Source organism: Mixia osmundae, assembly GCF_000708205.1.
Source record: "Mixia osmundae IAM 14324 unplaced genomic scaffold scaffold_4, whole genome shotgun sequence".
Classification (NCBI taxonomy): Eukaryota; Fungi; Basidiomycota; class Mixiomycetes; order Mixiales; family Mixiaceae; genus Mixia; species Mixia osmundae.
The window spans coordinates 797,983-824,517 of NW_014575560.1; the positions used below are offsets into that span (position 1 = coordinate 797,983).

General features: G+C 55.2%; 10 protein-coding genes across 10 annotated transcripts; 6 read left to right on the top strand and 4 right to left on the bottom strand.

Moving 5' to 3' along the window:
* Positions 1 to 25: 25 nt before the first annotated feature.
* Positions 26 to 2,879, bottom strand: L969DRAFT_86828 (uncharacterized protein). Its single transcript, XM_014713309.1, has 2 exons — positions 910 to 2,879; positions 26 to 854 (listed from the first exon to the last, which is right to left on the bottom strand). Exons 1-2 carry the CDS (start codon positions 2,670 to 2,672, stop codon positions 104 to 106), a joined length of 2,514 nt encoding a protein of 837 aa, XP_014568795.1. The 5' UTR covers positions 2,673 to 2,879; the 3' UTR covers positions 26 to 103.
* On the top strand, positions 2,776 to 4,962 carry L969DRAFT_23430 (uncharacterized protein; the record flags this gene model as incomplete). The annotated part of the gene is made up of 2 exons (XM_014712913.1): positions 2,776 to 2,789; positions 2,841 to 4,962. The coding sequence occupies 2 exons, from the start codon at positions 2,776 to 2,778 to the stop codon at positions 4,789 to 4,791; spliced, it is 1,965 nt and encodes a 654-aa protein (XP_014568399.1). The 3' UTR covers positions 4,792 to 4,962.
* Positions 4,804 to 7,690, bottom strand: L969DRAFT_94028 (glycosyltransferase family 39 protein; the record flags this gene model as incomplete). The annotated part of the gene is made up of 10 exons (XM_014713310.1): positions 4,804 to 4,818; positions 4,875 to 5,257; positions 5,303 to 5,635; positions 5,690 to 6,259; positions 6,310 to 6,493; positions 6,540 to 6,702; positions 6,749 to 6,857; positions 6,906 to 7,210; positions 7,312 to 7,421; positions 7,472 to 7,690. 10 exons carry the CDS (start codon positions 7,688 to 7,690, stop codon positions 4,804 to 4,806), a joined length of 2,391 nt encoding a protein of 796 aa, XP_014568796.1.
* Positions 7,691 to 7,810: 120 nt separating this feature from the next.
* Positions 7,811 to 8,823, top strand: L969DRAFT_47695 (uncharacterized protein; the record flags this gene model as incomplete). The annotated part of the gene is made up of 5 exons (XM_014713311.1): positions 7,811 to 8,074; positions 8,142 to 8,297; positions 8,348 to 8,519; positions 8,584 to 8,640; positions 8,705 to 8,823. 5 exons carry the CDS (start codon positions 7,811 to 7,813, stop codon positions 8,821 to 8,823), a joined length of 768 nt encoding a protein of 255 aa, XP_014568797.1.
* A 284-nt stretch (positions 8,824 to 9,107) lies between these two features.
* Positions 9,108 to 10,217, top strand: L969DRAFT_94030 (uncharacterized protein; the record flags this gene model as incomplete). Its single annotated transcript, XM_014713312.1, has 3 exons — positions 9,108 to 9,220; positions 9,402 to 9,607; positions 9,658 to 10,217. 3 exons carry the CDS (start codon positions 9,108 to 9,110, stop codon positions 10,215 to 10,217), a joined length of 879 nt encoding a protein of 292 aa, XP_014568798.1.
* Positions 10,218 to 10,656: 439 nt separating this feature from the next.
* On the top strand, positions 10,657 to 13,338 carry L969DRAFT_410266 (uncharacterized protein). The gene has a single exon (XM_014713313.1). It carries the CDS (start codon positions 10,768 to 10,770, stop codon positions 12,931 to 12,933), a length of 2,166 nt encoding a protein of 721 aa, XP_014568799.1. The 5' UTR covers positions 10,657 to 10,767; the 3' UTR covers positions 12,934 to 13,338.
* Positions 13,339 to 13,535: 197 nt separating this feature from the next.
* L969DRAFT_86835 (uncharacterized protein) lies at positions 13,536 to 15,155 on the bottom strand. The gene is made up of 3 exons (XM_014713314.1): positions 14,598 to 15,155; positions 13,777 to 14,547; positions 13,536 to 13,726 (listed from the first exon to the last, which is right to left on the bottom strand). Exons 1-3 carry the CDS (start codon positions 14,874 to 14,876, stop codon positions 13,568 to 13,570), a joined length of 1,209 nt encoding a protein of 402 aa, XP_014568800.1. The 5' UTR covers positions 14,877 to 15,155; the 3' UTR covers positions 13,536 to 13,567.
* Positions 15,156 to 16,629: 1,474 nt separating this feature from the next.
* L969DRAFT_86839 (uncharacterized protein) lies at positions 16,630 to 17,774 on the top strand. Its single transcript, XM_014713315.1, has 6 exons — positions 16,630 to 17,151; positions 17,212 to 17,264; positions 17,318 to 17,427; positions 17,474 to 17,568; positions 17,619 to 17,648; positions 17,698 to 17,774. Exons 1-6 carry the CDS (start codon positions 16,683 to 16,685, stop codon positions 17,718 to 17,720), a joined length of 780 nt encoding a protein of 259 aa, XP_014568801.1. The 5' UTR covers positions 16,630 to 16,682; the 3' UTR covers positions 17,721 to 17,774.
* L969DRAFT_86843 (uncharacterized protein) lies at positions 17,698 to 19,759 on the bottom strand. The gene is made up of 5 exons (XM_014713316.1): positions 19,448 to 19,759; positions 19,108 to 19,391; positions 18,931 to 19,058; positions 18,567 to 18,879; positions 17,698 to 18,515 (listed from the first exon to the last, which is right to left on the bottom strand). Exons 1-5 carry the CDS (start codon positions 19,581 to 19,583, stop codon positions 17,838 to 17,840), a joined length of 1,539 nt encoding a protein of 512 aa, XP_014568802.1. The 5' UTR covers positions 19,584 to 19,759; the 3' UTR covers positions 17,698 to 17,837.
* A 44-nt stretch (positions 19,760 to 19,803) lies between these two features.
* On the top strand, positions 19,804 to 26,431 carry L969DRAFT_47908 (uncharacterized protein; the record flags this gene model as incomplete). Its single annotated transcript, XM_014713317.1, has 8 exons — positions 19,804 to 19,850; positions 19,901 to 20,319; positions 20,370 to 22,149; positions 22,206 to 25,230; positions 25,280 to 25,660; positions 25,723 to 25,784; positions 25,826 to 26,145; positions 26,232 to 26,431. The coding sequence occupies 8 exons, from the start codon at positions 19,804 to 19,806 to the stop codon at positions 26,429 to 26,431; spliced, it is 6,234 nt and encodes a 2,077-aa protein (XP_014568803.1).
* Between the last annotated feature and the right edge of the window lie 104 nt (positions 26,432 to 26,535).

Sequence of the window (26,535 nt, forward strand, 5' to 3'; positions counted from 1 at the left end):
AGTTGTATCGTCCCTGTCTTTTGTATGACTATTTGCATTCGAATTTCAACTCGCCGTCTGTGCACGCAGCATGCATAATTTACATGATGTGTCTAGGCGGCATCTAAAGATCGCTGTCGCTTGCTCGGAATGAGATCAGCGAGAGGACCGTCCTGCCTTGCTTTTGGTAGAGTACAACGCACTTGTCGTCGCGTATGGCGACTTTCCAGACGAGGTCGCAGGGTTCGATGAGATCGCGAATGAATTGTCCTGTCTTTAGGTCGAAGAGCTTGACGTGACCGTCGTTGCTACCTGTGACGAGATAGCGGCTGTCGAATTGTAACGAAGTGATGGAATTGTCGTGCGCCAGCAAGCGATGCACCTTCTCCTCTGTTGTAAGATCAGTCACCATGATCGAGCCTTCGTGTCCGCCTGAGACGAGGATAGAGTCTTTGATCAAGACTTGCGTGACCAGCAGAATGTGACCTTGCAGCGCTGCGATTGACTCGCCCGTGATAGCATTGTAGGTCCGGACAGTGGAGTCTAGACTACCAGTAGCGATGTGGTTTCCGTCGTATGCGATGGTGAAGATTTGCTTGATGTGTCCCGTAAAGGTAAAGAGGCATTCGCCCGTATCGACGTTCCAGAGCTTGCAAGAGAGATCATAGCTTCCACTCGCCACCTTGTTATCGTGTACCTCGATACATCGCACGCTGTCTGTATGACCTCGCAGCGTTCTTCGACAGCGACCGTTGCGAAGATCCCAGACACGTAAGGTATGATCGCGCGAGGCCGAAACTGCAATCGGCCTGCCCTCTAGCACGCGTAAACATCTGATCGTTGACGAATGGCCGCGCAGCCTGAAAAGACATGTGCTGTGTCATTAATGTCAGCTATGAGTGCGAAGAAGATACAGAAATAAGAGCGCACCCCGAACGGACATCCCATACGCGAATATCGCGATCCGAGCCTGCGCTGATCACCAGAGCTTCAGGTTGACCCCATCCTCTCGCGGTACCGCAAGCCGTATTTTGCTGGGAGACCGGTCCGCCGTTGCCGCCTGCTCCAAGACCCATGCCCATGGGACCATCTGAGGATCTCTGTGTGCCGAACTGGCCTTCGCGTTCTTTGTTCTCTAGTCCAGAGAACGACGAAGGTCGGCGGGGATGTTTGCTGCGCAGAGGCGAGTCGGCTTGGTCCGTGGACTGAAATCGACCGCTGTAGCTCTGGCTATCGTTTGAAGCTGCTGACAAATTAGACATGGTTGACCCCGAACGCGCAAATGGCGCAGATGTAGGTAGAGCACGTCGTTCGGCGACGGGAGATGCGGGTCCGACAGAAGATGAGCGTCTCGTTCTTCGAGTCTCTGGAGAGGCATCGCCCGAGACAGGATGTACTGGACCACCGCCCGCAGAGACGAGGACAAGACACCAGACGCCAGCTTCATGCCCTCTGAGCGTTCTAACATATGTGCCCGTTGAAGCGCTGAAGACGTGGAGCTCTCTTGAGTTCATGGCAACAACGATCCACTGGGTGTCGAAGGCCAGACTTGTCACTGCACCATCGTCTGCTGATGTCTGAGTGGACAAGACGCGACCTGGTCCGTTGAGCCAACTCGAGGCGGTCATGAAAAGCTGCTTGAACTCGCGCTTGTACGAAAAGCGAGCGGGCTCTTCGGCAGTGTCTTCGCTGGCTTGATCCAGAGGATCCGCTGGAGAGTTGAGCGAAGGTGTGTTGAAGGCAGAGGGCAGAGGCAGATTGGCTCTTTCGACGGCATGAGCACCCATACCACCCAGATTGTTCAGGCTAAGCGGCTCGAGCATGTCAGCCAACTGGTGTGTCTGGACGCCAATCTCGTTGGCTCGTCCGCCATCCTCAGCCGATCGCCCCGAGGGAATCTGACCCGTGGCTACCGCGTCTGTGAGAGCCAGGCCGAGACCGCGTACAGGCGCGGGGCCGCCTGTCCCTTCTGCTTCTGGTGGGAGCGCGTCCGCCATACGCATAGCATCTGGATTAGTGAAGAGATAGGCAGCACGAGCATGCGTGCCACCCTGTCTGTAGTCATTAGCGAGCCGCCTGAATACGCCGCGTTGGATGGCCGAATAGCTGTTGGAGGTGCTCAAGCCAGACAGAGCTCGGGCTGAGCCGCCTCTGTAGACTTTCTCGCACAAAGCCTTCCAAGTATGCTCGTCCGCCACGATAGCGCGCCACCGCTTGCTGACTTGAGAGCACCTCACGAGATCTTTGGGGTCGTCCAGGTAGCCTATGATCTGCAGCGCAATCTCAGGCGGCATCTCGGTCAGGAAGTCTCGGCACATGAGCGGCTTGATGAGTTCGGAGAGGTAGACCAAGTCTGAATGATCAAACACGCTCGACAGAGCTTGTAGGAGCAGCCTTCGCTCGGAGGGGCCTGACCGCTTGAATCTGTCGACGAGCAGCTCTGGACCTCCGAGCAGCGGAGACTCGGTGTCACCATAGGCACTGCTGGGCGGGGACAACTGAGGCTGAGCTGGCGGGCCTAAGCCTGGCGTCCATGCCAATGCACTCCTACTACGAGACCTCGTCCTTGCCGCGATAGGCGACAGTGACTCGCTCGAGGGAGCAGTCGGCTCAATGTTGAACGTCGGCCAGTTCTGCTGTTCATCAGCCGTAGAAGTGCGCTCCTGTCGCAGCAGAAACTCATTCGTCTCCATGCTGTGCTGCCGTCGCCGCTGCGTAGGCCGGCGGCCAGCTGTTGAAGGGCCTCGTCGCGCTCGCGTGCCTGCCATCTGACGATCTGACGACGGACGAGGGTGCATGCCGGCATGGTCGTATGTCTGTCCTTGCCAAGCCTTGAATTGATCACTGAGAAGAGTTTGTAGTGAGACGGCACCACAACATGTTGACAGCCTACAGGACTTGTTAAGCGGCGATCATTGCGATGTCGGCACTCTTCAACGTCTGCTCGACTGGATCGCACGCGCACATATTGACACCCTGTCTGCTCATGCGACGCTCATCGTCGACAAGCTAGCTTGCTGTGTATACAAGGCAGGGTCTCGCAAGCTAGCGCTTCAGATCATCTATCGGGTTTACAAACCGCTCCCAAAGGCGGTCATCTCGCGCCAATGCGAGCAGCTGCTACGCCTTCTGTACGACGTGCTCTGCAAATACGGGCCACTGGATTCAGCATCTCTCCCGTGCGCACTTAAGCTTTGGCGGCTCGCTGTAAGCTCTAAGGCCTCCGTCATCGACGCGACACGCGCCAAGCAGACCGTCGCTATCTTCCAAGCATATGCGTTTGACGACGCGGAGGAGCGCAACAGACTGCTTGCAATCGAGTGCCTGGCCGCAGTTGTAGAGACACAGACTGTTCTGCTTCATGCGCACTTTTTCGAGCTCCTGCCAGATGTCGAAGGCCCTTCACTGTGGTCGCTGATCGAAGGTGATTCATGTCGGTCCGTCAGACAGAAAGCCTGTCACGCTGCGAGCACGCTGCTTCAGAGGTCTGCGAGATTTATCGGGGCAGCGCAAGAAACGTCCGGACATTCTGCTTTCACCTCGCTTTCAGCTCGTCTGGCAGAATGCGTCTTCTCTGCACACGCCACCGTCATCAGACTACTCGCTTCGACCGCAAATCGAGCGATACAACTAGATCTACTCAAGCTAGCAAGATCACTCGTGACGGTCACACCTCTTTCTCGGCTGGTGCGCGACCTTTTGAATCCCATGGCATCGCAACTGCGGCTGTCGCTCGTCCGGTGCGAGACTACAAGTGAATTGGCTCTGGCGGTCTATGACGTGCAAGCTGCCCTCTCAACAGCGATCGCAAGACCTTTGACGACTGCAAGTCTCACAACGCTACGCACTGATGGCCAGCATCTCTGGCTTGCACTTCGCACGTTAGAGCCCTCTGCGCCCAGTGCGGCGCAGATGTGGCAGAATCTGACAGCCTTCATAGACGTCCTTACATCAGCGACGTACGAAGAAACACTGCAACATATCGCCGTGCTCAGCTCGAATGCCGTCTGCTCTGCTCAGATTCGATATCTTGAGCGGTCGCATATTCGAGATGCTGAGTCCGCCAACTCTGCTGTGCTGCTCATCATCACCATACTCAATCATTCGAGAAGCTCTGAACACATACACGAGACAGGCGTCAAGAGCTTGGGCGTCCTGCTTGAGCACGTCGCCTCGCTCTCTTCCCTCGACAACGTTGTCGGCATATTGACGCCAATGCTTCGAGCGGATTATTTCAGCGAGCAAATCGAAAGCATGCAGTGGGCGTCTAGTTGGAGCGTTGCCGCCGCATGCGACGCTGCTAGCAAAACGCAGCGCGAGCAGCTGGTTCCAACGCGGCTTGTGCCCGATGTACTAGAATGCTCATCGTCTGCCAAAGGCAAGACGCACATCAACCTGGTGCGTATTTTGGGCAGCGTGATTACGCGAGCAGAGTCGCAGGATCAGCAGGAGGCCACACGATATTTCGCGACCCAAGTCAAGAGCTCGGATCCGAAAGTTGCCTGGAATGCCGCAAAGGCTGCAGCATCAGTGCTTGCGTTGCCGATCGATCACACAGAGCTCGTTGAGGCGCTATGTCAGACTGTCATATCGTCTAACAACATCAAGGCTCGCTTGCAAATCGCCACGACGCTGTCCAGTGCAATGCTCAGGGAATCAAATGCCAGAAGATCCTTGCTAGCCATCGAAGACTGCCTCAGCACACTGTCAACGGAAAACAGAAGGCACAGCTTTCGCGATCATGCGATGGTGCAAACCCTCAGGGATCAGCTCAGTGCAGCAAGGAGTCACCTCGCGTCATTGCTCGCTTGACTTTGTGCATCATTACTTTGCAAAGTGCTATCGTGTAACACATATCAGCTCGTTGGCGCGGTGTGAGTCGCGTCAAGACTCACCACTGTCCATGAGGACAGAATCCTGCGCCGGTTGATACCTTCTGGATCCAGGCCAGGAGTACCGTAGGTGAATGGCGCGAAATAGACGAATGTGATTGCGAGCAAAGCGACGATGACCAGTACGCAGACGCGCATCGCCAGACTTACTTGAGCGTGCTCTCTTGGACGCTGAGGCGAGCTGGGACCTGTGATCGAGACGGGAAAGTTGATGGTTTCCGTCGCGATGAAGTTGAATATCGCCCCTGCTGCTAAAGTCGAGGCGAGATGCGCCGGCAGATAGTGGTGCAGGAAGAGTTGTCGTGTCATCAAATAGAAAGGGAAATAGTGCGTTGCCCAAGCCACGAGGAAGAAGCCGGTTGAGTTGTACATACGATCTCGCACGGCTGCGCACATGTCAGCTTCATCACGATCTCGTACTTAAGACGTACCTTCTGGCAAGGGGTATAGACCTCGTCTACGGGCGATCTGATCTGCGCCAAGGATGCCAACAAAGACGGACATGGCCATGATGCTGAACCACCAGCCGACGACATTGCCGATAAGATAAATTTGCTGGCGGTCGTCCGGGGGACTTGTCCAAAAGCTGATGCCGCTCAATAAGAATGGCCAGTTGATTGGACCAGTCGCGTATGGATGCGAGTCCGTAAGTCCGGCATTATGCTGGAGCATTGCCACTTGTAGCTCAAGCCACTTGCGGAAGAAACTGAGCTTTTTGGGCTTTGGCACCTCTGTCGATTGCTGCAGGCGCGGGTCCGAGCTCACTGTGCGACTCTTTGTCAGTGTTTCTTTAAAAAGCGCTAAAGAGGGCGCCGCACGAGGATCGAGGAGAATCTCGTCGACAAACCACGCATTGGTCTTGTCGGTAAGCGCCTTGTTACCGTTGACTTCTTGCTGCTTGAAAGCCCAAGTCGGCAGAGGATCGGGATGTGACCACATTGCGACGCGCGTAGGAACATGAATGAGCTTGAAGTGATGACTTTTCGATTTGAATTGCTGTCCCTCATGGCCGCCGTCTATGTCAAGCTCGAAGGTAGTGTCGTTGTAACGCGTCTCGTCTTGGATCGGCCAAGTCGTAAATTCGGTGTTGGTTTGCATAAGGGGACTTGCAACATCGTGCGTGAGCAGAACGGTGTCTGTATTGACATGCAAGAGTCTGATGATGTCGTGATTACGTACTAGTCTGCCCCTGCCGGTGTCGGGGAGCTGTTTCGTCGGTAAAATCTGCCAGTGATTGTTCGTATCATTGAAAGGATAGCCAGTCACTTGCTGGCCTTGGCTGGATATCCTGCCATCATCATATCGTAGTGGATACTTGTCAACGTGAGAATGTAAGAATGCCTTCGTTTGCTTGTGCTGAATGATCACAGAATCGTAATATCTGACCTCTGCATCGCACTGCGTAAGCGTAGCATGCACACATTCATGACAGACTTGCCGAGGGATTGTAGCATCAATGGGCTGCCCATCAGTGTTTCCTGGAATGCGGGTGTCATAAATTCGTCGCCTGGTCCGCTCTTCGTGAGGACTGCAAAGTGGACCCAGAACCAGAAGAGATAGAGGAGGAACGGCGCCACGATCAGAGCGAGTGCTCTCGCTGCAAAGTGCTTGCCAACATGATTCTGCGTACAAGGTCAGCAAAGCGCGCCTGCTTGCAGTCTCGCATACCATCGTGTAGCCTCGTCTGACGTCGAGCAGCTTCCACAAGTCGATGACGACAGCTGTGCCGACCGTGAAGAATGTGAAGAGTCCAACCATTTTACAGCTGATGGTCAGACTGAGAAAGACGCCAGTGCCGAACAGCCAGAACCACCACTCCGGCGAGAACTCACTGCGAGCTGATGAGCCAATGCGCCTTCGAGATGTAGGAGACGCACTGATAGCGCAGCTTGTGGAAGCGCACGTAACAGTACAGGGACAGTGCCATAAATAAGATCAGCGGTGCGTCCAGCAGTATCAGCCTTGACTGGACGATATGAGCATTATCTGTCTCGCCCGTTCAGCGGCGAGCTGATGCAGTCGAACAGAGATTACCGAAGAGCAGTAGCGAGGCGGAAAGGATGCCGACGATGCGCGGATAGCCGCTTTCGCGCATGATTCCATAGATCACGGGTACCGTAAGCGTGCCGAGGAGCGCGGGCAGAGCGCGCAATGAGATGTACGGCACATTGTTGGCTATGTAATCGTCGCCGATGTTCTCGAACTCGAAATGACCATCGTAGCCAACTAGCCAGCCAGCGAAAGCGAGCATGAGCTTAGCGAGCGGCGGATGCACGTCGAAGAAGAATTCGCCGCGAATGTAGTAAGACGCAAATTTGCCGAAGTGCACTTCGTCAAAGCTATCGTGCGGGGTTTCGGTCGTCGTGCAATCATAGTAAAGGCAAGCAAGAAAGGGAAATGCTGATGAGCGTAGCGCGACTTGCAGATGCGCGCTACGTACACGACGCCCGAGGGATGGTCTATGCGATAGAAGCGCAACAGTGCTGCTAGTAGTGTGAGCAAACAGACGACCAGCACATCGACTGCAGGCTTGTCGACCGGCTCGTGTTCCTGCTGCCCTCGTTCAGCTTGTACCATTACAATTTGACTTGCTAACGGACAGGCAGCATGCTCTGATCGTCTCTTCTGATTCTGGCCGAGCCGTTTGCATAGACGAGCTGGGCTTTGTGAGGATCGTCGAGCTGCTCGCTTGCATCTTGCTCGACGGGTGCTGCGCGATATTGATCAGAGCGAGTAGGTGATGCCGTCTGCCTTGCCGAGCGCCTCGGGTTCGGTGACACCGGCGCTCTGCCACCCCGCCGTTGCGACAGCCCGGACATATCGTCTGCTGTCTCACTGACACAAGGCCCGTCTGCTGGAGCGCCCGAACTCGCAGTCGCGTCGCGCCTTTGCTAGCTTGCTCGAACGAGTGAGGAGTCGCAGCGCAGACTGTTCCACCCATGAGTGCAAGAACATCTGCGTCATCGTTTGCGTCATCGAGCGCAGGCGAGACTCCTCGCGCTGCTTCGACGGCGTTAGTGATCAATGCTCAAAGTGGCACATCAAGCATAGCTCAGCCACACGCTGCCTCACCATTGAAGCCTGGTCGAAGGGATACGCTGGAGGTGCAGCAATCCAAAGCTTTGAGTTATATCTTACGCCACGGAGCAAGCAAGGAACAGCTCAAGCTGCGACCAGATGGATTCATAAAAGTAGACGATCTCGTGAGTCTGCCTCCCATGTGCTGCCGAGCAATGCATTGAAAGTCATGCGTGCCTGCTTGTGTCGCAGCTACGCCGCCCAAAGCTAAAAGGACTCACTGTTGAAGGTCTACACGGAATTGTAGCCAATGATGCCAAGAGACGATACACGCTGGCTAGCGAAGTCGACCAGCTCACTGGCGGACCTTGTGAATGGATCAGAGCCAATCAGGGTCATTCGCTGCCTGTGCTTTCGCTTCTGAGATGACAATGCTGCGACTGATGCTGCGGGCACAGGTCGACTTCCTCGAGCTGATACCGATAGCAACCGCCGAGGAGCTGCCCGTTGCCGTTCACGGGACATATCTTCCACTCTGGGAAGTGATACGTGTGCAAGGTCTAAAGACTATGTCGAGGACGCATATCCATCTCGCCCGCGGGCCACCGGGTTCGCCTGACGTTACTAGCGGTGCGTCATCGAGCCCGCTGTATTCTGAACGAAGTCTGACGCTGACGATGGGCTGTTCATGCAGGCATCCGGCCAAATTGCAATGTATATATCTATGTCGACGCCAAGGCAGCCATGGCTGGTACGTTCAGCCTCCTCGTCCGCTTTAGGCTCGCGTCAGAGTCAGCTCGCTGACATATTCGCAGACGGAATCGAATTCTTTAGTTCGGCAAATGATGTCATTCTCACTCGCGGCCAGAACGGCGTGCTTTCGCCCAGATACTTCCAAAAGGTCTCTAAACCGGACGGAACACTTCTCGCATGACAATCGGCAGGGCGTCTCGTTCTGGACGATCGCTTGACACCGCTCTGCTCAGGATCATCGTTGTTTTGTCGATCACATTTCAACGCCTCGCGCGAATTGCCCATATCCAGCGGCGGAGAATCAAAAACGTGACGCGCAGAGTAAATCGGCTAAGCCAGAGACTTTGTGGCAAGAGTGAGCCGACAAAGTCCAGCCTCTATATAAGCCATGACGTGCCTCCTTCTCGTCGAACCACACCACTTCGATTCCCTCACTCGACTCCTATCGACTGAGCAGAAGACAAGATGCTGTTCAAGTCACTCTTCACTGCCGCTCTTGGCGCTACAGCTGTCATCGCTGCACCACTTGGTCTCGAGAAGCGTCAATCCGGCGGGAATCTCACCGATGCTGACATCTTGTAAGTCCCGCCCATCTGCTGTCTGCAAACCCTTTGCTTACCCTCCTTGTTCCACAGGAACTTTGCTGCAAGTCATGCTGCTGCCTCTTTGTCTGCTCTTATCTGACCCTCCGTCTACCCCACAGTTGACTCTGGAGCATCTCGAGGCAACTTTCTACGCTGAATACCTCAACAAGTATAGCGCAGCCGACTTTGCGTCTGCTGGCTTCCCTGAATGGGTTCGCTACCGAGTTTCCGAAATTGCAAACCACGAGCGCAGCCATGTCGAGTTCTTGACGACTGCTCTCCGTGCCGCTGGTGCCACACCAGTGTCAAAGTGCAACTACACTTTCCCCGTCACCAGCGTCGATACTTTCCTCGCTGTCGCCGTTATCCTCGAGGGCGTTGGTTTGTCGATCTCTTCAATGCCTCTTAATGATGCTGATGCGAAAGCCCAGGTATCTCTGCCTACCTCGGAGCTGCCGCATCCATCGCCAGCAAGGCATACTTGACTTACGCAGGCAGCATTTTGTCGATCGAGACCCGTCACAACACATGGCTGCGATCGTCCGCAATGAATGAAAGCCCCTTCCCAAGCGCTTACGAGGCTTACAACAGCCCCGACGCAGTCTTTTCGCTCGCCGCGCCCTTCATTGACCCCAAGTGCAGCCAGATCGCCGCTCTGCCGCTCATGGCTTTCCCGGCTCTCGCTGCCTCCAAGACCGCTGCCAATGCAGGCGACAAGGTTACCTTCAAGACCAATGCTACAGGTGGTACCACGCTTGCCATCGTTCGCCCCCTTGGCAACCAATACTTCAACTACACCCAGGGTGAATCATTCACGATCCCCAAGGGCGTTCAGGGCCAGACATACTTCATCCTTTCGTCTTCCGAGTCGATCGCAGATGATGCTGTCGTTGCCGGACCTGCCGTCATCGAGATCGCTGACAAGGCCACCCTTTACAACTACAACAACGTCACTGTCGGCTTTGACGGTCCTCAGTACAACATTGACTAAGCCATGGCTAGTCAGTAGGAAGCTCCGCGCAAAGATAACCCAATTCGCACTTCACTAATTGTAGCGTAGTTGATAGCGAAACACAATGATATGCATACTTGTTGCGACTTTTGGCAGTCCGCGAGCTTTCGAGAATCGTACTTCCACGGTACGATAATTGAGTGAGCCTAGACGGTTGGTGTTCTTACTTTTCGCTGCAATCATCGATGACGTCGCTCCTGCTGAACAGTGAATGGGTCGCGTGCTTTGCTTACGCGACGCGCCTGTTTGAGCTTTTGATGTTGGCAAATCAGAAGTCGGACACGCACAATGGATAGTCAGGCGACATGGCCGGCACTCGCACTGCCAGACTTCCTCCTCAAGGGTGCTAGGCTTTCGCTAGAGGCAGAGGCCGATACCGCGCGACAGGACACCATCGCTTCTGCTCGCACGCTTTATTTGGCGTTTGAAGCCCGCTTGCAGGCTAGTTGGGCAGCAGTAGAAGTCGAAGTACGCAGAGGTAAGAAGCGCAAGCGTCTCAGCGTCGAACTACCTGGCTCTGTCGGCCGAGATGGTCTGCGAGAAGCTAGACAGTCTATCGAAAGAGGCAGCCAGACTGACGATCCCTCTGATCCTCAATTCAGTCGCAATGCCAGGCTCTCTACGAAGTCTGTGCAGATCGATCTGGAGGTCTTCGCACAACCAGTCATGGCACCGGTATCATCTGTATCGTGCGCGCACTGCTCGTGTCTCTGAACGAGCTGACGTTGTATGCAGAACGACCGAGCTTACCGGGCTCCCAACACAGGCGGGACAAGATACTCTGACTACGACCAGCGACAGACGGAGATCTTCGAGTGCCAGTGTGCAGGTGATCGAGCCGCCAACTGTCCGCTCGAAGCCCAATGAAAGCCAGACGAGTACACTGGTCGGGTCCCAGAACGGCAGCAATGCCGCGAACGGAGGCATCATCAAAGCAACCACAGCCAACAGAAGCGCTGGCGGGATTGATCAGAGTGCCGTCATACAGATCGCTGCAGAGTCTCGTGAAGGCTCGTCTTTACATGCAGAAGCTGACACAAGTATGGAAAGTGTTCATACACGCGTGTCCAGCCAGGCAACCGAGGCGACTGTGCACATGGAGATTGACACCCAGCCTCTCGTAACGACAGAGACAATGGCGGCGTCCCAATCAGAGGCGCTATCTGCCGAGCTCGCGCCAGTACAGCCGAGTCAATTGCTTAGTAGCATGCCTGGCAACGCACAGCGTATCTTTGCAGCTGATCCTGCCCTACGTAACGTCTCCATCGCAAGCATATTGCCACAAAGCCCTGTCTCTGCGTTCATCTCAGGCAACGCCAAACGCGCATCAACGACTCATGGAGCGCGCGCGTCCGCTTTCGTCGCGCCTATGTCTGTTCCACGAGCGAGCCAGGCAGAGCAGAGGTCTGAGAGGTCTGGACGTACTTCCAGCTTATCTGCCGTTCGGGAACAGTCGAGCAATTCGCAAATTGCGGCGAGCACGTTCGAGTCTGCGAAGTCGTCTACCATGCCGGCTACTGCTTTTTACGCCAGTAGTAGAGCGTCCTTGCAAACGGGTCGCAGATCCGTTTCGGTCCACTCTGACGGTTCTGTGGGTACTGCTATTGGACCAACGACATCTACATCGAGAGCGGACGCGATCCGCGAGACGATGCACCGCATCAAAGCTACTCGCTCATCAGTCGCTCATCAGGGCGCGAGTCTCTCCGCCCGGCCGTCGTATCTGGTGTCAAGCGCACCCTCTACAATGACACTATATCATGAGAGTCGCACCAGCCTAGCACCCTCGACTGCGAGCGCTGCGCCGTCAACACGCACGACGTTGACGTCCACCATGAGAGAGCCACGACTATCAGATGCTCTGTCGGATCAATCGATCAGTCAGACCTCAATCTCTTTCGAGACGGCTCCACCCACGCAAACCATGAATCAGTCGCGTCCCTCAAGCGCATCATCCGCGACTTCACAGCCTACGCGCATGCAAGACAGCCGTCCAGTCACATCGATGATACCTCGGTTGCGTCAGACTTCTGGCAGCAAGACTGACGCAGAAATCAAGGCCGCAAAGGAGCGACGTGAGCGACAAGCCGAAGAGACCAGGCTTGCCGACGAGCGCTCAGAACGAGAGCGTGTTGAGAAAGAGCGACTCGAACTGCAAAGACTGGATGCAGAGCGGCAGAAGCAGCAAGCGGCAGAGAAGCGTCAAGCGAAAGTGGCCGAAGAGGCGTTGCAAAGAGCAGAGGAAGAGGCGCGACTGAAAGCAGAAGAAGAGGCACGGCAAAAGGAAGCTGCCGCCGAACAAGCTGCTCGTGAAGCCGAGAAACGCGCAAAAGCTAAGCGAGAAGCTCAGGAACGAGAGCGCGAACGACAAGCTGCAGCCGAACGCAAAGCAGAAGCCGAGCGACAGGCTGCCAAGCTGCGCGATGAAGAGGAAAGGCGATTGCGACTGCTGGAACTCGAGAAGCGCAAAAAGGAGCGAGCTGAGGTTAACGCGAGATTGGCCGAACGCAAGGAGAAGGAGGCTGCTGCTACTGCTGCCGCGATCGCCAGGCGCAAGCTCGAAGATGAGGAAACGCGCCGACAAGCAGTTGAGCGAGCTGCAGAGGCAGAAGCCAAGCGCAAAGCCGCTGCTGCCCGTCAAGTGAGTCTTTGTCCATCCACACAGGGAGTGCTGCTGAGCGCAAGAATGGTGTAGCCGCTGGCCAATGCTTCGAATCGACCGATCCCTGCGCCAGCATTTGCCCAGCAGATGCCACCAAGCCTGCCTTCATCAGCCAAACTCAACAAATCTCTGAAAGGCATCCTGCCTGACAAGCCCATGCGCACCTCCAATGCCTCTACGGGTCCTGCAACTAGCAGCAAGCATGTCGCGCCGCAGTCGGCGCAACAACAGCCAGAGCAATATGTCGAGCTGGAAGAGCCTGCGAGCGAGTATTCGGACTCTGACGAAGAAGCAGCCATGTTGCGCGACAAGAAGAACCCTGCATGGGCGCAGCAAGACCCGCTCTATGACGCTCTGCTAGCCCAGCAGAATGTCAATCCGGACAAGATATTTGATCCCGACTTCCAGGCTCAGCCTGTCAATCTCAGAGGCACGCCTGTCTCGTATGATGGGCCGTACGAATGCTGATGCTCGCTGCAGAACTACTCGGAAAGGATGGTATCAAGGCTGCGACTCGTCCTCGCTCGAGCAGCATGCACTGGGACGGTCCGGACAGTCTCGATGCAGAAGAGAAGGCGCGCTACAACAAGAAGATGGGATACGGTCCCAAGTTGGCTTCAAGACTCAGCAAGCAGCTGTGATCATCTTTGTGGACCATACAATGAGGCTACAATGCAACGTTATACAACCAGCTTGATGCGATTGAGAGCAGTACGCCCGCTGCGAAGACTGGACCTGGTCTGAGACCGAATGCGAAGATCTGGATGAGTGCAGATGCGATGATGCTGGCGGTGATTGCAAAGGTCTTTAGAACATTATCGGCGTACTGAGTCTACCCGTCAGTCCGGGCAAGGATCAGATGCCTGAAGATCTCACCTTGATCACGACAGCGATGAGTAGGCCGCCCATGGCTTGCCATAGGACAATAAGCCAGACAAGAGGACCGAACCCGGTGGTGAGCTGTGCTGGTCGTAGGCCGGACATGCCCTTGGTGCTGGCGATGACAAAAGGCAGTGCCAAGATGGTATAGAAGGACAAGATAAGATTGGTCATGACGAGGATGCTGACACCTTTCGGTGATTGCGGTACGTTGCTTTCTTCGTGAAGTGGCGTCGAATTGAGTGACGAGTCCTTACTGTCGTCTTCGATGGGCACCTGGCTATACTGATCCCCTCTATCTTCGTCAGGCATGCTAGTCTGCTCCCTCTTGAGGACCTTCTCAAAGTAGACTCCGGCAAAGCCAGAGGTGAATGCAGACGTAACCGTTGCTAATATGCCCAGCCACGCGTTTGGGGGCTGCGTGATCGCTGCCTCATGGACCCCCTCGGTCCTCGCAGTCAGAAGCCTTCTGATGACTTTGCGTGTCATTTGTGTGATTGCTGCGCCCGTGCTACGCGTGACAGCGACCGGCGCAGGCGGACTCGCTTTTGGCAGATCGAGCTGCACGGCGAGAATGCCACATGTGAGCAGTGCCATTGCCAGATATTGCTGCTTTGTGAACGTGCGACCGAGCAAGAGGATGGAGAAGAGCGCAGTCGCTGCAAGTTTGAGCTGATACGTCACTTGGAATGTGACCGGGTCTAGATTGCCCATCGCGACGTAGAGCAGCAAGTTTTGTATGAGATAGATCCCCGCAGGAATCGCCATCTGCTTGATGCTCAGTGGCTAATCTGACAGACCGGTCACTTGACACTCACTTGCTTTGGGAGCTTGGACTGCTCGAGATGCTGTCGCACGGATCGAAAGGCTGGCGTGAGGCCCCGACTTTGCACGAGGGCGAGCACGATGCAGATGATGAATTTGACAGACTCGCTGAACAGGAGCGAGGCAGAAGGTGCAAAGGCAGGCGTCTCTTCTATCCTGCTCTTCCGTCGGACAGTATAGATGAGCAGGACGAGCAAGGTATTTTGTACAGCCAGCAAGACGAGCGACAGGAGTGAGAGACCCCATGGTGAGCTCTTCTGACCGGGCAACATCGGTCGTCGTGGCAAGGGATGCTGCTTCGATGAAGTGTGAAGCGGAGTGAGCGCACGTTGCCTGGCCTTGCTGACTCGCCGACGACGTAGCCTGCCGATCGTCGAATGAGTATTGGACCGAGTCCTCACAGGCGCCGAAGCTAGTGCGTGCTCCTTGGCCTTGTCCTTCTTCGATGCGCTAGGGCCGCCATTGTGAGGGGAGGACACAATGGGCGAACAGCAAAGAAAATGCTTGGGTCTGTGCGGCACTGTCTGGATCTAATTCGGGCTCCAGAGATTTTTGGTATTTGGTAATGAACTCTCCTCAGCTTCTCGTCCGGTCCGGTCCCGCGCGACACGGGCCAGTCTCCCATCTTCGCGAAAGATATTTGCGACAGGTCACATGAGCAGTGGCCTTCCTTTCAAATGGACAACAATCATTCAGGTCATCAGCTGCTACTCTGACTGACTCGTCTCGTCGTTCTGCAGCAGGGCCTGCTCGGCTTCGCATGTAGCATCTTCTGCTTCCTGCTGGCCAGCTCTGATGCGAATGCTCTCGTCAGCTAGTGCCGTCAGCCACAAGCATGAGCCACGAGCCCGCTCTGTAGCGATTGATTGTCGTGATGAGGAATGACGGCGGATCGGATCCGGCCGAGCGAGCCACCGGCTGAATCGGACAATGTATAGGTTGATCTCTACGTGATGGCCCTACTACGCTGGCAGCGTCGATGATGACAGCTAGCTACTGATGAAGCGCTTCCAGCTCTGTCCGACCCTTGTTGTAGGCTGCTTGGCGTTCGGAACTCCGCTCTAGCAGCTGCGCCAGCTGCTCTTTGTTCTAATCTAGGGTCTCGCGTAGCTGAGCATTCTGCCAAACCGTCTCGGCCATGGTGCATCCACTCGGTAACAGCCTGCTCGAGCATTGTCGTACGATGTTCGTTCAATGCGTTCGGCCCATGTGTGTAGTAGCCGCAGATTTTCAGGCATACCTCTGGAAAACGCTCTTCTGGATCGAGATGGCGGATATAGTGGCTCGCATGATGAGTGCATGAGCATGTCGACCGATGGATTCGTCTGCATCACGTACAAGTACATGCATATTGTGCGCTTCTTGCATGGTCGTGACGAGTGATGCAGACAACGCGCAGGGGGGTACAGCAAGCTCCTGATGGGCAAACAGGACCAAACAGGGTCATCTGGCGGCGAACGAGCTATAAGATTGTCCGATCATGCTAGTGAGATTTCGTGAGCTAGCATCATCAAGTCGGAAAGAAAGAAGACGCAATGAGGCTCTGGGCTGCCCATTCATATAGACGTTGAGCAGGGATGCGCAGAAGCTTTTGCATATGTAGAGTCGCGCAAATCACTGCAGTGAGACATGAATGGATGACAGGGCGAAAAGCGAGGCCTCTTGTGAGGCACGCAGAGCAAGACGGTGATCATCGTTGCGATGGAGTCTGCGCGAGATGCCTGCTGTTACACGCACGAGACGCTCTGAGTTGATGTGCAGACTCAGACAGGTTTTCGAAGACCTAAGTTCCTAGCTTGTCCTTGTGATTGTTGGCCTCGAGGATCGTACAGATTCTGATGGCAGCATCGATCAAAGTCCTCTCGAAAGCTCACCAAATTTCCTGCGAATGTTCAGGCAGCCTCGCACAGTCTGAGTCCGGTGAATCAGGTCCAGTATGCCCTATGGCATGTGTGCAAGCCGTGATGAGATCTACTGATTGGGCACGCAGAAAGTCAGAGAGTGCCGAATTGTGGAAAGCGTGGACGCGCCAAAGGATGCAAAGGACCGATCGAGCGTCGTAGACCAAGCCTGCAAGCATGTCAGACCGCAGACGACCACGTAGTCGGTCAAGATCGCCTCGCCAGCGGTCTAGAGACGAACATGACGACTCGGACAGGCGGCATCGCGAGGAAAGGCGGCGAGATTACGCTCGAGACGACAGACCTAGACACGCACCCCGACGTGCGCCCTCACCGAGCAGGGACGAACGCAGAGATCGTCTGAGGAGGGGCGAACTTCTTCCCCAGCAAGCCGAGCTCGTGCCTGTTCACACTCGAGCGGGTCCCAGTCAATCTGCGCCTGAAGTATGGGGCAAGGCTGATGAAGCTCAAGAGGAAGTCCAACCGCCTAGAGGGCCGCCCAAGCCTAATTTTGCCAATTCGGGACGACTGGCAGCAGAGACGAACACGTACAAAGGGGTGGTACTGAAGTATAACGAGCCACCTGAAGCGAGGAAGCCTAGCAAGAAGTGGAGACTCTACGTCTTCAAAGGAGCCGAACAAGTAGGTCAGCTGAATGCTCCCTCAGCTCGGCGTGTGGTTTTTGCTGATTCTATGACCTCGAAAGACATGTTCGTGCTCGATAGACAGTCTGCGTACCTCATCGGACGCGATCGCATCGTCAGCTCAAGCAAATTAGATCGAGCGCGTCTGACAACTCTCATGTCAAACAGGTTGTCGATATACCCATAGAGCACCCTTCCTCGTCCAAGCAGCACGCTGTGTTCCAATTCCGGCAGATCACAGAACGCAATGAGTTTGGTGATGTCAAACAGCCTACAAAGCGAGCCTTTTTGCCTCGTGATTGAGACGCGCTGATGATTGGACAGGCTGTTCCTCATCGACCTCGAATCGGCAAACGGCACGAGCGTCAATGGCGAGACGATACCACAAGCGGTGTATTACGAGATCAAGACGGGCGACGGCAAGTCGTGCATACCGAAGGGAGATTCGTGCTCATGCAGCGGTATACAGTGGTCAAATTCGCAGACTCTACCCGCGAGTGTGAGCAATTGATCAAGACGGGTACTTCCGAGCTGACGACGGCAAACAGACGTCGTGCTGGTTGAGCCATGATATGCAATATGCGCATCTGTTGTACACTGCTTATCATGCCTTTGCGAGAGCTTGGTATCTGATTCGGACGAGCCGGGGTGACGATCGTCATGTCTATAGCGGGCAAACGGAGCGTGTTCAGTACAGTGATAGATTGCCCTCGCGAGTGATCGTAATGATATGGTCGCCCAACGAGCGCATTGAGAATCCGGTCTCGCAGTAGCAAAAGTAGTAGGACCATTTCCGTCGGAACACTTCCAGTTGCTTTCGCGACTTGAGTTCGGGATACGTCTCTCGTAAGCTGGGTACGATATGCGACTCAAATCGAGCCTCGAACCGTCTCCGCCATTCTCGCAGAGTGCGAGCATAGTGAGGACCGATATTCTCGACAGTCTCGACGAGCAGCCGACCTTGAGATCCCTTATTGATGGCCGTGAAGAGTGAAGTGAGCGAAGGACAGATCCCGCCAGGGAAGACCCATTTCTGAATAAAGTCGACGCTCTTTCTATAGGCTTCAAAGCGCCCCTCGGGCACAGTGATTACTTGGAAGACGCCGAGACCACGATCAGGCTTGAGCGCCTTGTCGACAATGGCAAAGTAGGAATCGAGGAAATCGATGCCGACCGCTTCGAGCATCTCGATACTGACGACACGATCAAAAGCGTGAACGAATTCGTCGGGTATATTGCGATAGTCCATCAGGTGGACGCGGATGGAAGCCGTCAGGCCTGCTTCAGCAATCCGTGCTTCCGCAATCTCTTGCTGTTCTACAGAGAGAGTCAGGGTGTCAACCGTACAGCCAGTCGTTTGTACAGCCTGTGAACGCGAATCAGCTCTATTTCTCAAATGAGATCAGGCATGACGCGCCTGCATGGCGAAAGAGCCCCAGCCGCTACCAATCTCGAGTACGCGATCACCCTTGCCGATGCGGGCTTTCTCGATGATGGTCTGTAGCTTCCTTCGCTGAGCGGCTTCGAGCTCAGGCGTATCGACTTGATCGCCTGCTTGTTGCTGAGCTGCCACCTGCTTGACCACGTCGCCTACGGCAGCCGAGAGACGAGGAAACTGGGCGAGATCGCCTTCGAGACCACCTTCGGCTTCTGAGAATATGGCACAGGAATACGTCATGTCAGGTGACAAGAAAGATTGGAACAAAGCAGGCGCGAGGTCGTAATGTGCTCTTTAGTCCAAGTCAGCTTTTGACGCGCTTTGCATCTAGGACGGGGCTCACGAAATATTGGAGATCGAATTGGAGACCGAGTTGACGAAGCGTGAGTTCATGAGGTAGTTAAGACTGGAGAAGATCTTGGAAGTCGTCATTGACATCTCGGACAAGTTTTGACGATTGAGGATGAACATCTTGGTTTGCCCACATGAGCCAAGCCACAGGTTGGGTGCGTGCGCATACCTTGAAGAGAGCGTCAAGATCGTCCACTTCGACATCGCCGACCATATAAGCTTCGGCGAAACCGAGATCGCTCAAGATCAGCATGCGGACCCAAAAAGCGTCATTGACGACTCGGAGCTCTGCCTTGAGCTCTTTCTTCGTTCCCCCGGGCAGAGCATGCGTCGAGGAAGAGTAGGAAGGATCGGCAATGATCGGGTTACCGAAAGTGAAGATGCCGTCGGGCGTGAGCACTCTGAGCTGTCCGTAGGTGATCTTCTCCATCAGAGCGACGATCGTCGTCCGAGCTGTCATTGCGGTGTTCAGATGTCTAGACAGATTATCTAGAGCTCATCTTGCTGACCTAGGAGCACGAGGGGACCCCATCCCCGATTGACGACGGATTCCTTGGTCGTGTAGAACAGCCGATCGGCCAAAGAGGCCACCTTGCCATGCTTCTCGCTCTTGTAGTTGCGCGTTCGCACATATCCCTCCGACATGGTGACCGTACGCCGCAGCTGGTGTTAGCGTCTGCGAAGATGCGAAGGAGCGCGGGTTGCTGGCGCTCGATGAGCCTGATAATGCGAGAGTCGACAATCGTCCGATTTGCGCTGGGGCAGCTTTCGGCCGTGCCGATCCTCACTCGTCACTGCTCTCGGCCGAACTGGATCGACGTGCTACGTGCTACGTGTCAACCCAGTGCCTACTGTGTCGTTGTGAATGTCCATGGCGTCTCCAGCGCCCAGGGAAGATAGTCCGTTGTTCGTGTGAGCTCAATGTGACGCCTAAGAGAGCTCCGCTGATCATATTGCGACAGTACCTATGCGACCTTGTTATCCTCGCTCGAGTTCCCATCAAGCAAGCCATTGCCGTCTTGGCTGGTCAAGTTCAGTAGCTCCAATGTCTTGGCAAAGCTCAAGGCAATCGATAAGCCATTCGGAAAGCCCAATACTGCATCTGCGAGCAAAGTCGTTGCGCTCACGCCAGTGACCGCTCTATCGACCGACAAGCTCACCAAAGACGAATCCGCTCTTGCTCTCGTCATAGCAGAGCAGCTTGATATTGACGAGATAGAGGCGATCATCCTCCTGCGGAAGTTTTGGATAGAGACGCGTCAGGATGGACCCGTCTCGCAAGGCCTCAAGGACAGTCCTGATTTCTGGCATGACTTTGCCAAATTCTACTACCTCGAACGACTCAGCCTGCTAGGCGTTCTGGCCCATGCTCTTCGGACAGGTAAGTGCTTCATTGGGACTTTCTGCTGCAGAGCTTATCGCGATGTACAGTCGAAGACCCAGAGCATGTACATGCGGATGTCTATTCCGGCTGGCTCGACGAGATACTGCATACGCAATTCTGTCCTAATCTGCTCAAGACAGTCTTGAGACTGGCTACGACGCAAGTGCCGAGCCGACTGCGATCAACAGCGCGCAACGCATCAAGCTGGGCAAAGTCTGTCTTGCGTGAGCAACAAGCTCTACTCGAATGTCACTTCTTGTCGCTCTACAGCCGCGTGGCAGCGGACGCAGACTTGCTCGCTGACCTGCTCCTCACCATTCGCAATGCCGAATACGGTCATAAGCAGTACAACCTCGCCTACTTTGACAGCGAGGCTCAGACGCTCCTTGCTGGCATTGAGCACCTTTACATCTTGCTAGCTGTAGAATCGCTCAATCTGGAGCAAGTCACCCTGGATGCGTCTAGTCTGAAGCCGGCAGGCCCTCATCAGCCTCTGCCGCCGGCGAGTCAGCTAATCAACCCAGCTACCTTTGCCAATGTACAGCAAGCAGTGTTTGCGCTTTCCACCGCCTTTCCAGTCGCTTCGGCTCCTCTGGTGATGGGATGGTCATATCTGCTATCAAAGCTCACCGAGTTCATTCAGACCGAGCCATCACACGAGGCTTATACTGAGCTGCAGAGCCAGATCTACCCCGCTGCTACCACATCTGCTAACACTCAGCCACTTTACCAGCAATTGATCAGCTTCGCTTTGGAACCTGCCCATTCTGCACTCGAGGTCTTGCGGCTCGTCCTAGCAGGTCCACTCGTGCAGGGACGCCAATCGATGCTCTCGACACAAAGATTGCTGAGCAGCAATGCGAATGCTCTGGGTTACCTTTCCGTCTCTCGCTCGCTTCTCGTTGCGCTTTTGCAGCTGATCAAGCTGCCCTATCTCGGTGATGCGCAATATACCGCTCTCATCGGCCTGTTTGAGACTATTTACGACCATCCCGACGCCCGCCTCCTTCGAGCCCAATTTTGGCACTTAGGGCAGCCGGAGGAAGACGAGGAAGGAGACTACCCAGAGAGAGCATTGCTAGAAGTAGCGAGGCGCAAGTTCCCATACGACCGACTGGGCTTGCTACGTGTCTTGCGCGCCGTGTCTGGCAAGGCCGAACTTATTGCGAGCTCGAGCGCCGACAGAGAGATCGATCAGGCGTGTAGCGAGAGCGTTCTCACTTACCTCTCGTCTTTATCGACGCTTGTCCACGAACATCCTACGCCGCCCGCTCTGACACCTCGACCATACGAGCCTATCGAGTCTGATCCTTCAAAAGTGCGCGCTCTGCGGCCGATACCTGTCAGCCGATCGATCACTATACCGGCCGGCGCGGAAGGCGTCCTTATGAGCGCAGCGGGCGTTCGACCGGTGCTCATTTCGTGGAACCTCGCACCCACTAACGGCTGGTCAGGCTTGCGATATCTTGCCGATCTCGTCGATTCCTGCGCTGGCGCGCCAGCTGCCAGCGTACCTGCTCTTGATCCCTTCCAAACCGTGCCAGACGCGTATCCCCGCTTTGTCTGGTCATCGCCGGAGCAGTCACGATCGGAGCTGGCGCTCACGCTCGAGCTTGTTACAGACCTGCTCAACAATGCCATGCCGGATGATGTCCAGCTCATCTTGAGTGCTATTCAGGCCGATGGCAGCAATCCTACGTGGTTGAATGACCTATTTGAGCTGCTGCGACTGAGCTTCAAAGATGATCAAGAGAGCGGACGCAAACTGATGCCTCGATTGCTTGACGCCATATCGATCCTGCTGCCTCACCAGTCTGGCATCATCTGGTGCGTCGTATTCGCGCGTCTTCGATGGTCGTTCTGACTCTGCGAAATGATCACAGGACCTTCATTGCCGCCTCTACAAAGCTATTCCAGACTTCAATCAGCGCATATCCCGCCGGCGAACCATTACATCATATCAACGACCGCATGACTGGCCACTTTGATACGACGCTCTCTGCAATCGCACTCCTGCACAGTCTGATACTCGAATGCCAGCGGTCTTCACTCACTGATGAAGCCGCATTTGCGGATCTCAAGGCAGTCGTGCTCGAACGCGCGCTTCATTGGCTACTCGACGAGATCTGGATCGTTCACGACTCATGGAAGTATGCCGAGTTGACGCAACGCTTTCAGCTGACGAGCACCTTGTCTGTGACGTTATCGCTCTTGGTCGATGAAGCCAGCTTCGCGGATCTCGCTAGGAAGCAGCCATTAGCGAAGCCTTGTCGAATGGTACTGGAGGCGCTACTACTTACGCAGGATCCTGTATATATCGCGCCATTGCTCAACGCTTTCGTCCGGCTACCTAAGCTCAGCGAAGTCTTCAGTGTCGTCGGAAGGCAACAGGAAGCCGCAGAAGCCGATCTCGCCTTAGCTAGCGTCACAAGCCTGGCCAATTCTATTCTACGTCTTCGGCGTCAATATCTTGGTATGCGACCCTGCCCCCTCGAAGTCTATCTGCTCGAAGCACAACCGTCGGGGCAGCGATCGACAACCAGCGGACTCGCTTTCTCAGCCTTGCTCGAGACTGCCCTTCTATCGTCAGAGATCACGCTGGCTGTCCCTGCGTTCCATCTGCTGACCACAGTTTCCATCCTTGCTGTCGATTACGAGCATGGTACATCAGCACTCGTGTCTTCGCTTGGGTCTGCAGATCGCGACTCGATGTTCCATGATACACTGCTTGACATGATGGCCGACTCTTTTCGCGATGAAGAATTGCGCACTGCCGCCTGGACCTTTGCTGCCAGCCTCATCGATGCAGGCGTTGGGTATGGTCATACGCTGGTAACAGGCCAGCCTGGTGCCCACGATAGACCGTCCAATAAGAACGTTATCGCGGTTGCTACGGCTACACTGGCAGACTGGGACTCGCTTTGGCGCCATGAGCCTAAACTTTTGCACGCGATCGTCCGTCTGCTCGCCCTGGTCTGGCAAAACAGGACTGCTTATGGGGACAACTTCCCGACGACGGAGCCGGCGCTAGGCCCTGTGATACGTAGCATCGCACTTGCTAGCTTGCCAATAGCAGCCACTGACGAAGACGATTCGGAGAGTTTCAATACAATCAGCAATCGCTGCTTCCGCGTCGCGTCCCAAGCCTACGCCGTCAGTGTAGCAGCCCTTGACACAGTAGCCTCGGCTGTTAGCGGAACAAGCTCGCTCTTTGTCAGTGCAAGCTTGCTGAGCGCGCTGTTCAAGAATCGTGAATCGGTCGATGCGACAATCGAGCAGCTCAGCAGTTCCTCCTACGAGAGCTTGCCACCAGAGAAGTCAGGACTGTTCTCGCGAGACTCATATCGCTACCAGGACAGCCTTGGCGCCCTCGATCCAGCGCGGTCCTATGGCATCGACTACGAATATGCAATCGAGAGAGCAGAGAAAACTCTACATGGACTTTCTGCAAGTGAACTCGATGCATCGGTCGACAGCGTGCTGCTTGCGATCATGCTGTTCAACGCGAATCGGTCTACTATCGGCGCAGAGCTGCTACGTCTCCGAGCTTGGTCCCGCTATCTCGAAATCGCTTTTGCAGCCGAGCAGACTGAGCAGCTCTCTGGCGAGCTCATCCGCGCAGCTGTGACCGTGCTTGCTGAAGCGAGTCAAGAGCATCGGAGCGGTGCTCTTATAACGACCCTACATGCAGAGCGCCTGCAGCTCGTGCTATGTCTTGGTCAAGCAGCCATGCGGATTCCGCAGCCGAGCAAGGAAGAGGCAACGAAATTTGTCAGCGCTCTCGGTACAATAACGCAACATGTAGACTTCCCGTTGGCCGCTTCTTTGCACAGCTACGAAGCAGCTGGGTGGCACCGCCCTTGCTTTGGCATCATCGTATGCGCGTATCGCATCTTTAACAGGGCTCATGCAGACGCTCCTCTGCCGCTACACGATCTACCGAGACTGCGCGATGCATCTTTGCGCACGCTCGACGCCTTGCTCGAATCCCTACGCCTTTTGTTTAGCCAAGCAACAGGCACGATGTCAGAAGAGCTCGATGCGGATCTTGCTCTAGCCGTCATGGCCGTCCTTGCGATTCCTACGAACTTGGTCTCACCGCAAGAGCTATTTGCAAGCCTGCGGACGTCTAGTCTAGTGAGGACTATGTGCGATCTGATCAGTCGGACCGATCGCTCGTCCTATGCAACACATGCTCTTGACTTCATGCTGCAACTAGCCCGACACAAGTCTGGTGCGGAGTTACTCGGGCTCGATGGAGTGATGACAGCACTCTGCGCTGCGTCCCCGACTGATCAGACCTTCATCGAAGCTGCTATTGTCAGCGGGGCGAATTACGAGCGCCCCGCGGCACATCGGCAATGGTGTCAGTCGCTCGCATTGGCATCCCATCTCATCGCGCAGCTAGGTGACAGCGAGGTTTTCATCTCGCAAGACACTCTAGCCTTCTTGAGCGCTTACAATGCTCAGCTGAAGCATGCATTGACCTGGCAATTCGAGCGCGAGCCCTTGACACTGCCATTGCTCGAGGAAATGGAGCTCATTGTCGTCCTGTTTGGCGTGCTTGTTCAGCATCGATCATCGACGACGCGTCAGATGTATGCTAACTTGGCGAAGAACGTTCTGGGCCTATGTCAGCAATTAGTATGGTATCTTCTCCACCCTAATCGATTGCGGTCCATCATGGAAAGCACCAATCAAGAGGAAGCCAGCTGGTTGGCCAATTCGGAGGAAGGAGAAGTCGATCCGAACAAGTTGGAAGAGTCGCCTGTCGCTGCAGCTTTGCTTCAGAAAGTCATTGCGGTAGTATGCGATCTTACGCGTGCGCTCGCAACATATGCCTCCTCAATCAGCATCATCAGATCCGTTCCGATGGACTGGCCGATGGAAGCATTGCTCGTAGATCTTGTGTGTTCGCTCCTGGATGTTCTCCTGCCTCCGCTAACATTATCAGCAGAACAAGGAAGGCGCAATGACCCTGCCGGCTATCTTAGGCTCTTTCATCGACCTCTCCGGCTTCTGCTTTGATCAATTGCGCTCGGGCTCGAGTGGTGCTGCGGCTCAGCATGCAGGAGCGACTACTCTGCCCCGCTATGATCCCGAGACGTTCGTGCAGCTGGTGACTGACGTACAAGAAGCGACTATTGTGCTTGCGGCAACTCAGATGGCGCTCTATCTCAAGGAAGCAAGCCAGCGCGCCGACCAAGAGACAGATCGTGCATGTCGAGAGATCTCGAGCGAGCTAGCTACAGAGCTCTCGGGACAACTCGAAAAGGCGCCTTCGTCTCAGCAACGCATGTCCACCGCCGTGCGCGGGTTCTTGACATCTTACGTCCTGGTGTGAATGCAAACCGGGTCGGTCATTTGTGAGGGTCTGTGCAGCTCCTCCCTTCGGAGTAGCGTCCGTTGAAGCGAGCGCAAATTGATCTGCAGCTGCTTCGGCCTGACCCTCGAGACGGAGCGTCAGTATGAGAGCTTGCTTTGCGCTAGTATTGGCGACCAGAGCGATAGCCCAATTGGTAGACTTTGCAAGCCTAGCAGTGATACCTTATAGCGCTGCGCCTCATTTGCCGGACGATTTCGCGGAGTTGGGCGAGCTCGTGCGACAAGTCTTGCCGCCTGAAGACATGACCAACTTCACATCGAGTCTCTTGCCGGTACCATCACCTCCCGGCCAGATTCGCTGCGCGCATTGCTGGAATTTGCGATGCAAGAAGGTCGCCATCATGTACGCTGTCAGCCTATCCGCCTTCCTCTTTGGGAAAACCGCTGACGTGGGATGCAGATCCTCGGTGACTGTCATGCAAAAGCATGCGGAGGCTGGTTGAAGGATCCCTTGTGCAGCATTTGGCAGATAAAGATGAAGCATGTCAAAAGCTGGGCTTGCCACGCTTGTCCGGCAAGATCAGAGTGCAGCGAAGAGAAGCATGGAAAAGGGTCTGAGCAGCCTGTGCCGTATACCCCGCCGGCGCAGAAGGAGAAGCCTGATAAGCCGTACAAAGTGCAGAAGCAGCCAGAAGGCAGCAAAGCTACTTCGTCAGAGCCCGACACTGGGAAGCCGAAGCATAGCCCGCGACCTTTCAAGCCGGAACCGGAAGACAGCGCTTAGTCAGAGGCAGAACCGAGCGCACAGACAGAATTGGCATCAACGCCGACCGAAAGCGTCGCGGCCGGGGACCACGCGTCGACAAAGCCACGCAAGGCTAGAGATGA

Coding starts and splice junctions, on each gene's coding strand:
- L969DRAFT_86828 (XM_014713309.1), bottom strand. CDS start 2,672: ATGGAGACGAATGAGTTTCTGCTGCGACAGGAGCGCACTTCTACGGCT. Junction 855..909: donor GTATGGGATGTCCGTTCGGG/GTGCGCTCTTAT, acceptor TTAATGACACAG/CACATGTCTTTTCAGGCTGC.
- L969DRAFT_410266 (XM_014713313.1), top strand. CDS start 10,768: ATGGTCTGCGAGAAGCTAGACAGTCTATCGAAAGAGGCAGCCAGACTG.
- L969DRAFT_86835 (XM_014713314.1), bottom strand. CDS start 14,876: ATGTTGCCCGGTCAGAAGAGCTCACCATGGGGTCTCTCACTCCTGTCG. Junction 14,548..14,597: donor AGTCCAAGCTCCCAAAGCAA/GTGAGTGTCAAG, acceptor AGCATCAAGCAG/ATGGCGATTCCTGCGGGGAT. Junction 13,727..13,776: donor TCATCGCTGTCGTGATCAAG/GTGAGATCTTCA, acceptor GGGTAGACTCAG/TACGCCGATAATGTTCTAAA.
- L969DRAFT_86839 (XM_014713315.1), top strand. CDS start 16,683: ATGTCAGACCGCAGACGACCACGTAGTCGGTCAAGATCGCCTCGCCAG. Junction 17,152..17,211: donor CAAAGGAGCCGAACAAGTAG/GTCAGCTGAATG, acceptor TGACCTCGAAAG/ACATGTTCGTGCTCGATAGA. Junction 17,428..17,473: donor GATGTCAAACAGCCTACAAA/GCGAGCCTTTTT, acceptor ATGATTGGACAG/GCTGTTCCTCATCGACCTCG.
- L969DRAFT_86843 (XM_014713316.1), bottom strand. CDS start 19,583: ATGTCGGAGGGATATGTGCGAACGCGCAACTACAAGAGCGAGAAGCAT. Junction 19,059..19,107: donor ATCTTGACGCTCTCTTCAAG/GTATGCGCACGC, acceptor GGGCAAACCAAG/ATGTTCATCCTCAATCGTCA. Junction 18,516..18,566: donor GGGGCTCTTTCGCCATGCAG/GCGCGTCATGCC, acceptor TCGCGTTCACAG/GCTGTACAAACGACTGGCTG.